A 12,599-nucleotide genomic window follows, 5' to 3' on the forward strand; every position below is an offset into this window, starting at 1 on the left:
TTATGATAAGAAGAATCTGTGATCTCAAGCACTATAATTTTCATGTCTCCTTCCCCTTGCAAATTCACGCAAGTGGTAAATACAGGGAGATTAATTATTCACTATAAAATCAATCACCATGCACACAAAAAATAACCAAGAACCACAAACGAGGCGTTTACAATAATAAAAGTTACATAAATGATCTTCGTCATCATAATGTTCAGACTAGAAAACATAAAGTCGAAAACCAAATGAAAAGAAGGCCACATCATCATCATCATCAAACTAATGTACGTGTATACTTATCAGGCACATTTGAAACCACGAGGAACGTTGCGAGAGCAAACATTGAGAAGCAAGCTAAGTGAGATAGGAATGTTGAGGTTGATGCCCAAAATGTTAGCTTTAAGGGCAGTACAGAGGCAAACGGCAGCTTCCAGGTCAGCAAGACCTTGAATCAAAGAGCAGCAAGGGGTCACTGGTGGCTTTCCAAGGGTTACATTAAGCAAACCGTTCAACACATTAGCACACACCCCTAGTTTTAGGGCATCACGAGGGCATGTCCCACTGCCGCCGAACGGGCTAGGGTTCGGGTTAGGGTTGGGTCGTGGCCTCGGGTTAGGGTTGGGTCTCGGGTTTGGGTAACCCCCGCATGAGCCACATGCAGTGACAAATGAGAAGAAGAGGAGGTTGAGAACAAGGAAAAGAGCAAAAGAAGAAGTTTTGGAAGCCATGGAGAATTATAAGCACTTTATAGAGATAATCACAAAGTGCTTATGATGAGAAGACTGTTTGTGAAGATGGAGTTATTTGAAGCGATGGGAGGGTTTATATAGTGAGGATATGACATGAAGAAAAATATTAAAAAAATTGAACGGAAAATTAGGGCATCAAGAGGACCGATTTATTGAGGAACCATGTGTGAACTAGGAACTTTTAGCTGGCACGGGAAGCTGATAATTTGGCAGAATTTTGGATGATAGTGACGAATCGACTGACATGTTGCCACATTGAACTGTGGGTCGAATTAAATTTTACACTGGCCAATTGTGAGATATTCGATTCCTCTGGAGAAAACTAAATGGAATTATTACAGTACTTCTAGTTTTTTTTCAAAGAAGCTTTTGCATGTGGACTTGTGCACTGTACGTAAGAGCCCATGTGATTGAAATTAGACATTTCAATATTAAGGTTTCTATTTTCCTCAATTAGATCTAACTTTCCGTCTATTATATTTTCAGATGTAAATTTGATTAAAATCTACTGTCTCTGGTGCTATCTATATGTGTATACACTCCTTCGTTTCAGTATCATGAAACAATTTTTTTAAAAAAAAATCATGTTAAAATTATAAGACACATTTAGATTTTTCAATATATAATTAATGAAATTAAAAAAAGCCCTTAATTTGAGGCGCAACTAATTAATAAAGTTTTTTAATTGAGACATTCTATTAAATAAAAATAAATATAAAAAATATGTGTAATTTTAACTTATTGAGAGTATGAATTAATTCTGAACGAAGGTAGTAAATCACTTTTAATTACCTCACTGAAACCAAGAAATAATTAAATTATTAATATGTTTTCTAAAAAAAATTCTCAGTTTACTCTTATTAAATGCATTATCTTTAAAAATATGTTTTTATCTTATATTTAATTTTTATTTTATTCATGTAAAAATTCATAGAAGGTGACTTATATATAATATTTGATGGAGTACTATCTCTCTTGAACTTAATTTCTCTCTGAAATTTTTGTAAAGTTTAAAGTAATGATGAGTTGAATATGGATAACTCAATAAGTTAGATCATTATACAAAGCACTTACAAAATATCTAATAATAAAACATCTTATATTCCGAAATTCAAGCTCATATTATATGCTTTTGGAAAGTATGAATCATATCATTATCAATAAGTTGATTAGCTTTCTACAACCAAGGTGCTATACTTTCTTTGTCAAAGAGAAAAGAAAGCACTTATTGTGGCAGGACACGGAAGCCTCCTTTGGAACAGGACTCTTTTGTTTGACAATCGGACCCTCCACTATAACAATTCAAACAAAATAATCATAAAAGGACCCATCAAAGATTGTTCAGTTGATAAGAATTTTATTCATAATTTATAAAATTATAGGTTCAAATTCAGCGCCGCTGTGAGAATGTTTATTGATGATGATCTACAAGTACCTTTATAATGCTCAACACTAGTGAGTTTGGGACGCAATTCAACTAATTTCTTTTAAATAATCAATGAGAGATAGTCCAGTGATTTTTCTTTCTTTTTTTTTTGTGTTTCACATTTGGGTTATGTATGTATTATATTGTTTTTGGTTATTGAATTTTAATTCTTCAATTTGAAAATGACTTTCAGTTTTTTCACCGCTTCGACATTTTTGTTGGTGTATTGCATCGTTTGCACAATTTTCTGCTAGAGAGATGAAATGAGGATCGGGTAATTAATATTATTGAATTAATCCAAAGAAAAATGTTAAGGTTTTGATCGTTTCTAACAAGATCATAAAACAAAACCCTTCAATATATTTAATCCTTTTAGTCTATTTGGTGTTAACTAATATATTGTTTACTTCGCTCTCTAATTGATAGTGTTCCCTTTTTATTTGGTAGTCATTAACGTAATATTTGTTAATCACATTCATTCGCATCATCTTAGTATTCATGTATTTGTCGTGTTTCCTTTCGAATAAGGAAATTAAACCTCAAGAAGGCATATGCGCTATAAATAGACATTAATGAAAAATATATGGTTTCACGGGAGATTTTTGACTTTGATCTACGAGTAGTACTCAAAATTAGAGTTCGATTTTATAAAACAAGGAAATTAATCATTCAAAAAATTACGTTTCAGCCATCATACACGCATGCGATGAATCAATGAAATTAATTACAAAGCTTCAAGAACTCCACGTGCACTGGCACTTGTCGAGTACTTTATTTACCATGGAAAATGAAATCGGGCGCAGGGGGTCTCCTTATTTTTGTTTCTCCTTTCCCTCTCCATTTCCCCTGATCCGACCGTTCAACTTATATGTTCTTATCTGGCGCTCCACAGCGCACCACCTGCCATTCAATATTCTGTCTGTGTTGACAATTTATTCTCAACTGGTTTCGGCACTTTTTTATTTAAAAAAAAACGCACAGCATTATTTGTAAAAATAAATGATATTATATTTTTTCAAACTATTTAAATTAAAATCCAATGATAAAAAACTATTTAAATTAAAATCTTACTTTTTTTACTATGAATTTAATTATTAAATACTTTTCATCTTTATTGTATTATTTACAAATAAAAATATTAATATATATAAATATTTATTGGGTTCAAAATCATTTTTCTCCTTAAACTTTTTTTAGGACCACTAAATGCACCCAATATTAAATGACAGGGTAATATCCTCTATATAAGTTTTTTTAGTATGCAAAATTATCCTTCCATTATAAACAAGTTATCTTTTTTATTATTTATTGACATGGAATAATTGCGGGATTGTTACATAGTGGCAACGATGTATTATGACCCATTTTGTCCATTTGACACAAGTTAAAGCGGTTAAAAGTGTGATCGCAGTGATAGGAATCACTCTTGAAATTAGTAATGAAATAGTGGCAAAATTGATCAAAATGCTTCGTTGTCATTGTGTGAGATCTCATAATTATTTCACTTTAGTAGATACAGAGAAAATGATGGGTGTATAATGAAAGGTCAACTTTATTCTTGAAAAAATTCTTCAAGGAAATATTGCCCTTATATTCAGTACATAGTGCATAGCATTTCTTAAAATAATTAGGAAGAAAAATAATCTTTAACCCATATTTATTTATAAAACATTTAAATATTTATTTCTATCAAAATATGTGTATGTATAAATATATTATTTTAATAATTTTACTCAGAGACATAACAAGGTTGATTTAAAATTCTGAAAAGCATATAAAAATTGATTTTTCTCTCCAAGACAGTTTCTAAAATATTAATATTTTTTACTCAAACAGTACTTACTCACCGAAACAATGTTTTCCCATTTTTAACAATAAAGATAAAAAATTATTTAATAATTAAATTCATAATAATTTTAATTTAAAATAAAAGAATAAAATTTTAATTTAAATTAATTTGAAAAAAAATATAATAGCATTTATTTTTACATATAATTCCGTGTTTTTTAATAAAAAAAGTACCAAAACCAGTTGAAAGTAAATTGTATTGGCAGACAAAATATTGAATGGCATGTGGTGTCATGGGGCGTCAGATAAGAACGTACAAATTGAATGGTCAGATCAGGGGAAATGGAGAGTTAAAGAAGAAACAAAGAAAAGGAGACACCCTGCGCCCGATGAAATCCTGGTTTAAGAAAATTTCTGCAGGAACAGTGACATTTAAGTTTAAAAGAATGAATCAGTGAGGATTAAATTTTTTTAGGAAAACTTTAGTAATTTACCATCTCCTGTTTAGAAAATGCTCATTGGTGTGGCTATCATTACCAATGATGATTTCACATATATTTTGAAGATACCTTAAATATATTTGTTAACGCAACTGTATTATATTTAAAAATTAAATTTTTTAATCTACAATAAGATTACTGAATTTGTAATTATTTAAATTAATAATTATAATTTATTTAAAAAATGATTGAAAATTTAATTATCATTCAGTCATTTGTATCTTAGCTTTTTTTTTTTTTTCTATAATCACAATTATTATTAATCAATTAATAATTAATACTGGTGAAAAGAGTCACGGGCTTCATCAATGTCGGGGTCCACCAAAACCTGATTCCGCTGACGGATGAATATCGAGGGTTTTTGGAACCAGTGTGCCCTCAGCTTTCTCCTTTTATTATTATTATATTGGCACCGCGTGGAGCCATCTAAAATCCACCCATATGACAATAGTGATAAATAATTAAATGTAGTTGTAATATTTATAATGGAGATCAAGGTCACAAACAACCAAAGATGGATGAACACAATTGCGTGTTTCCAATAATGATTTATTTTTCATCATCTTGTGTCCAAAATGTCATTTCAAATAAGGTTCTTATCATGACAATCGGTGGTTTTCCGCTAGAAAAGTAGAAATCTGTTGACTCCCTGAATTTCTGGATGGTCCACATATTTGACATATCAGTTAACAGAAATATGAAATTCATGCAGCGTATAAATAATAAGATAAATTAGTCCACTAACTCAAAAAAAATTCTTATATCTAAAAAATATGTATTATATTTTTAAAAATTTAAGAGTGTAATTGATTCATATTGATATATAAAAAATTTATTATTAAAAATTTAAAATTTTATAAAAAATTTATTATTGATATACAATAATATATATAATAAATTAGTTATAATATAAAATATAATAAATGTTAGTTTATATATTTGGTTTAATCTTATAATGTAGGCTATATTTACAAAAACTTTATAATAATATAGATATAGATATTTTGAAAATTTTATATCATACATATGAGGATCGTCACACATTATAATTTAGCTTTCCTTCTTTCTTTTATTTACAATGATCTCTCTCTTATTTTTTTTTCCAATTCTTCAATATATTTCTTTTAAGTAAGTCATACACTCTCTGAATTAGTATTTATCCCGTACACAGGGGAAAAAAAATCTAGCCTCATGAAATATATGATTTATAGTACGTTGTACGATTTATAAGGTTCGAATATTGTAACTTATCTTATCCTGGTTAAAAAAAGAATATTGTAACCTATTAGAATTTGTTTAATCTATGAGAGTTCATAGAGAGAACATTTGTATTGCATAATTGATTTTTAAAAAAAATATTGATTTTATTTTGTTGAAAAAATAGATCTTCCAAATTACGAATTCTGAAGGATGAAAAAGGAGAAGGTTGCAATATAAAACGGCAATTTTTCAATTTGTAAAGTTGGTGGCACCGTTGAAGGAATAATGATATCTAGTTCTTTCCCCTAATTTGGTTTATAGATTTCAGAATCTTAAAATTGGTTTATTTTTTGATTGATTACAATTGGCCTTGAAAGCAACATTTTCATGGAGACGAGTGGATAAAACAAAAGAAATGGACTTTTCATTATTTTTATCCGTTCATGAAACCTCCTTGATTTTTTTTTTTTTTTTTAACTAGGTTGAGCTTAGACAAAGTTATTAGGGAAACCTCAGATTTTAAAGCATTAATATATAACAATCAACAGGAGCTCAAATTTTCTTGATTTGGAGTAGGAATATTGAACTGAATCCAGATAAGACAAGCTATATAGCATGATTATATTACTCCAAATTAAGAAATCTAAATTTTTTTAACATGAAGTCGAGGTTTTATTAATTGAATAATTAGTTCATAGTTTACTGCCAATGAAAAATTACGTCAATGGAATTTTACAGTACAGCGAAAAGAAGCTAGTCATTTCGGTCAAAAAAAAGAGGAACTCATACGCTTTTTGTAACGCAAGTTACAATTTTAGCATACAAAAATTACACGTTCATGTAAATTAAATAATTGTAAGAATGGGCATAAAGTGTATCAAATTATTAGTCTCTTAATTGTTGTAGTTATATAAAAGAATAATGATCATTTTATTATAGATATTATCTTATGGATGTTCATAACTCAGAGCCCTTAGAATTTCCTTATCTTTAATGTCGTCATGAATGGCATGAAAGGAGTTTCTTAGTCTTAATAGCTTATAACCTTCAAATGTTACATAATACACCATTATATGCCTTATTATATCTTTGTAATATTAGGATAGGATTTGAATAGTTGGAGGCCTATAAATAGAGTCATGTCCAAAGTATATATACACTAATAAATAAGAATTTTTTTCTATTATTTTTTCTCCATTTTTGTATTGTCTTGTACTTCTCTACTCTTTATATTTATATTTTACAACACATTATTAGCACGAATTGGCTGTGAAAATAAGGTATGAGTTTTTAATCAGATTAATGCGTTCTTATATTAAATAACTATATTTTATATTATTGTTTTATTAACACTCATGGTTATGTTGTTCTTATATTTTATTTTTTATTTTCCTATCGTTTCATTTTCTTAATTATGAAGTAATTTAAAATTTCTCTACTTTATTCATTTAAAAATAATCATGTGATTGGTGATTTAATTTAATCAAATCTCATTTGACATCCATTGATTATTTTTTGTTATATATTTTTATGGAGATTGATATACTTATTTTTATTTCTTTATATTTATATATATTGATGTCATCATCATGATTATTGTTATTGTTATTGTTATTATTCATTTCTTTATTATTTCTTTATTATTTTTAGTATTATTTTGGTTCTCCATTAAATTAATACTATATATACATATTTTACATTTTGTGTTTGTTTATGTGTGTGTATTGATCAATTTATGTTGTTAATATAATTTGTTTTATCACATAAATTATTTGTTTTATCCATCAATTTGTTTTCTTTACTACATTTCTTTATTTTTATTATGCTTTATTTGTTTAGTAAGTTTATTTATTTATATTTGTGTTTCTTTATATCGTGCATCTTTCTATTGTGTTTTATTATAAATTATATTTTAGCATATGTGTGTAAAATTTTTTTTTACTATGATATTTATTTATTATGCTTTATTTACTATTTTTGTATAATTCTAATTATTTTAGTTTGAATCATGAAAAATCTTACCAAACTTGAATTTACGGCTCTTGATATTATGAAAACAAATTATCTATCATAGGTGCTAGATGCTAAATTTCATCTAGACGTCAAAGGTCTAAAAAATGTAATTTTACCTCGAAATCAAGCAAGTAGTCAAGATAAGATCAAGGCAATGATATTCCTTCATCATCATCTTCATGAAGGCTTAAAAGCTGAGTACCTTACAGTGAAAGATCCACTATAATTATGGATTAACCTAAAAGAAAGATATGGCACCAGAATATGGTAATTTTACCTAAAGCTCGATATGAATAGATGCATTTGATATTGCAAGATTTTAAAATTATAAGTGACTATAATTTAGCATTTTTTAAAATAAGTTCTCAATTGAAATTATGTGGTGAGAAAATTAATGATGAGGACTTATTAGAGAAGATATTTTTAACTTTGCATGCTTCAAATGTGCTCTTGTAGAGGCAATATTGTGAAAAGGGTTTTAAAAAGCATTCTGAATTAATTTCTTGTCTTCTTGTGGCTGAACAAAATAGTGAGCTATTGATGAAAAATCATGAAATTCATCTTACTGGATCAGCTCCATTCCTTGAAGCAAACATGACTATACATAGCAATTACCATAGTTGTGGTCATAACTGTGGATGTTGTAACACTTGCCCCGAGTGTTATCCAAAAATCACACAATTCAAATAAACTAAGTGTGGTTAAGGAGTTTAATCCTAAAACCAACTTAGGAAACAACCATTTAAATCACTAAGCAAATATACGATTGTAAAGTAAACATTTAAAACCTTAAAAAAATTATAGGTTCTAACTATAGCGCACGGAAGCAAGTTAGACGAAAGAGAAATAAAAAGATACTGTCATGACAGCATTTAAATTGCTGTCATGACAGCCCTCCCGAGTCAACTTCTGGGAGGGCGTCGTTCCGCCATCCGACCTCCGATCGAAGTGATTTTAAAGCTCACACGTCAATTCAAAGGGTACTATAAGTATACCAAATTTCAAAAAGATCCAATGGTCGGATTTAAATTAGACATGTTAAAAATTTGATTATTTTTAGCTGTCATGACAGCACTTCCGGACTAACTTCCGGAGTGCATTTCATCATCTGACCTCCGATCGGAGTGATTCCAAAGCCCACATGTCACTTTTAAAGAATACTATTAGCATACTAAATTTGAAAAGATCAAATGGACGGATTGAATTTTATGCAGGTTATAAAATCAATACTGTAGCTGTCATGACAGCAATTTAATGCTGTCATGACAGCACCTCCAGACCAAATTCCGGAGTGCGTCGTTTCTCCGTCCGATATCCAATCAACGTGATTCCAAAGCTCACACGAAGCTTATAAAAGGTTTACTTGTGACCCAAATTTTAGAGAAATCCAACGGTCGGATTAAGATTTGGACACCCGGATGCAAAAGTGCAGCTTTTTGGTAAAACCATTTTCAAAATTGTCCAATCTCCTCCTAATGGTCACAAACCTGTGAAACACTTTGGACACGTCAAAAAGATTAAAAAACACCTGATAGAACATTCAAATGATGGAAAACCTCCATACATCAAAATTTGACCACCCAGGTGCCATTTCCTAAAATGGACCCTAAACCCCCAAAATGCACAAATCATACAAGAGTGGTCACAAATCAATCCAAATACCATGTATTTATATAAATACATATGCTAAACATTTTTACTTGGCTCAGAGCTCCTTGTGGCCCACGCACCCACTTCTCTATCCAAGCTGTATGTTTGCCCATAGCACACCATTGCAATGCAACCACTTTGCATTTGCTTATAAATCACATATATATCAAAATAAAGATATGTTTGTAATAGAAACTTGGTCTACTAAGTAAATCCATCAAAAACCACACACCATAACCAAGTTTCCTAGCCACAGGTCTGCAAACAGACAAAAATTCATACACAAGTACACAAAACCCACATATTCACACACACACACATAATCATATCCTACTGGCACCCTAATCTTAAATACATTACACTATATTTGCTCAAAAGAAAGGGGTTGCAGTTCTTTACAAATCACAACCAAACCCCTAGCTTTGCTCCTTTCCCCGTCCACCACTGGATCCTTCGCCGGACCTAGAATATTGAAACGAAGGGGGTGAGACAACCACAGTCCAGTAACAGTGAAATTTACATTGATTATTACAAAGTAAGCCATAATCAAATAAACGAATAATAAAAATCAAACATAGTATATAATTTAGCCATTTAAAATGCATGAAACATGACCTAGGCCGGTATGGCTTCATGACCAAGATGCCCTCCCGGCACTCTTTAACTCGCAGGTAAACCTTATACCTACTTGTACCTCCACAGGCACAAAACATAATCTAAGGCATGATCTAATCCACCGAACCGCCTATGCCCCTTCGACGTGAATCCTAAGCAGTCAAAGCTAACTCCCTCCCAGAGCCAGCCCGACTTACTCTCCATGTGAGGGCTACCTTGGCCTAGGCACTCAACCTCACACTTCATATGTCGGATTCCCTCCCCTACTGAGAGGTGTCGAAACACTCACTACACTAACCACTTTAGTACACTGAGCCCACAATACGTAAGACAACACTGAGTACTGACAGTGTGGCCATAGAATATCAAAAATCCACACCTTCTTATTGGTGAACTCCCACCGAGATCATGCCTTTTACTCTTGTCTACCTTTCCTGAGTATTGACCATTCAACACTCTAAAGTAGTATAATATTTATAAAATCTCATTTCCATAAAAACATTGTTATTAAACAATTAGAACAAACATATTTGCATTTAATCAAAGTAGTACCCCATTAACCCCTTATAAAGCACATTTAATCTTTTAAAACATGTAATGCATGATAACTAGTAATATTTATTTAAAAATAGCTAAAAAAAGTAATAAGAAATAAAATCCCCTGTTACCTCAACCCTTTGGTACTAAAAGGGTTCCCCTTGTACAAAATAGGGCTCGGCTTGTTCCTACTTCTCTTTCCATACGTTCCATCAATAATTTCTACAACATATAAGTGATCCACATTACTTATCATGACCAATAGCATTAATGAAGACTATAACTCATACCACACAACTTAGGTCAATGAGTCATAATCCATCCTAATGGTCCATATATTAAAACCAACCATTCACATAGTATCACTTAACCACCAAAACCATTTATTAGCCATCACTAGGCTAATTTTCAATTTATATAATTTTTTTAATCAATTAAAAACCTTTACTTAGTGCCACCAACTTTCACCATTAGCCCTTATAAGAAAACCAAACCTTAATTTAAATCTTATTGGGCTCAAATATCAAAATTATAACTAAATCAATAGGCTTAAACCATTGAGGAGAAAAAACCCAATTTCTCAAGGTTTATTTTGTGCCAAAACACCTCTTTTTCATCCAATTATTCACTCAAAACATTAGATCACTATATAGAAACTCAAAACATGCTCCCTAGAATCCAAAGAAACAAAAGCTTACAAGAATAAAGCCTTGGGATCAAAATTCAAAAATTTTCTCTTTCAAAAATTAAGAAAAATCAAGAGAAAGAGAAGAGGATTGATTGAAGTAGGGAGTTTACCTATCGTGCAGCCGAGCTCGCAACGGTCGCCAAAGACTCCTAGATCCAAGCCTAAACTCCCTCCTTTTCTCTTCTCTTCTTCCTCTCTCCCTCTCATACGTTTCCTTTCCAATTCAATTTTTGCATTTCTGCATCAATTTTGGTCTTTAAATGCTGGTCAAAAAGTTTGGGGAAAAATTACAAGAAAGGGCCCAACATTTTTATTATTGCCACAAAATCGCCGGGTCAACTTTGGTAATTTTTCTCATAGTTAAAAATCAAATAAAACTAAAACTTTTTTTAGTAAAATTCAAACTCTGGGCCTCTATTAAATTATTCTAAATTTTAATTTAATTATAGATATTTTATTTTATTTTCTTTTATTTTTTTTAAATAAATTTGAGTCTTAAAATTTTTAGGATGTTACAGATGTGGTCGTGGCAGGGGATGTGCTAGTTATCATTATAATGGTGGGGGTGGTACTAGTTATAATCCTAATGCCCACCAAAAGAAGAAAAATAATGAAAGGCAAAAACAATATAAGAGTAGCCCTTCAAAGCTGTTGTTGAAAATCAATGTTATCGTGTGGTTGGTATAAAGGGGCATTGATCACGTACCTATCATCTGCCTAAGCATCTAGCAAAACTTTATCAAGCCTCCATCAAAGAAATTTAAATAATGTGGAGTAAAATTTCACTTTTTCTAAATGATGTGTTGAGGCACATTTTGCATATAAAAATGGTGATATCAATGAATTAGATGATATTAATGGCCCTTGATGCTATAGCACACTTTGAGGTGGCTGATTTCTTTGAAAATTAGATTTAGACAAGTTTGGTTGAAAAATAATTAGAATAATTTAGATTATGTTTCATTTATGTTTCTTGTTTTCTTGTAATTTAGGTTATGTTTCATTTAGCTTTCTTGTAATAAAAGCATTATTGCTATGAGTAAATTTCATTTTATTAAGTACTTTTTTTAATACATTCTCTTCTTTTGTTGAAGAAGATGGATATCACCTTTTCTTTCACTAGACACACAAAAATGAAGATATATGTCTCGTGGATAGTGTATAATGCACACTATACTAAAGATAAAAAATATTTTACTTGTTTGACAATAAGAGATGGAAGCATTAATACCATAATGGGTAATACTAAATTAACCGATGGCTCCGAAAGAGAATTATAAAAAGAGACATTATACTATTACCCAAAGGAAAAATTTTTTTTATAGATGATGCTTATATTCATCTAAGTCTCAGAAATTTATTAAGCTTTAAAGATATCCGCCAAAATGGGTTATCATATTGAGATTATAAATGAGAAAAATATTGAATATCTACATATTATATTT

At 30.4% G+C, this 12,599-nt stretch overlaps 1 protein-coding gene across 1 annotated transcript; it reads right to left on the reverse strand.

Moving 5' to 3' along the window:
- LOC129310485 (lipid transfer protein EARLI 1-like) lies at nt 1–786 on the reverse strand. The gene has a single exon (XM_054952337.1). It carries the CDS (start codon nt 714–716, stop codon nt 288–290), a length of 429 nt encoding a protein of 142 aa, XP_054808312.1. The 5' UTR covers nt 717–786; the 3' UTR covers nt 1–287.
- Between the last annotated feature and the right edge of the window lie 11,813 nt (nt 787–12,599).

The sequence above is a fragment of the Prosopis cineraria genome, unplaced genomic scaffold (genome assembly GCF_029017545.1).
Source record: "Prosopis cineraria cultivar Desert tree isolate PC_DT_omini unplaced genomic scaffold, ASM2901754v1 PC5, whole genome shotgun sequence".
NCBI lineage: Eukaryota > Viridiplantae > Streptophyta > Magnoliopsida > Fabales > Fabaceae > Prosopis > Prosopis cineraria.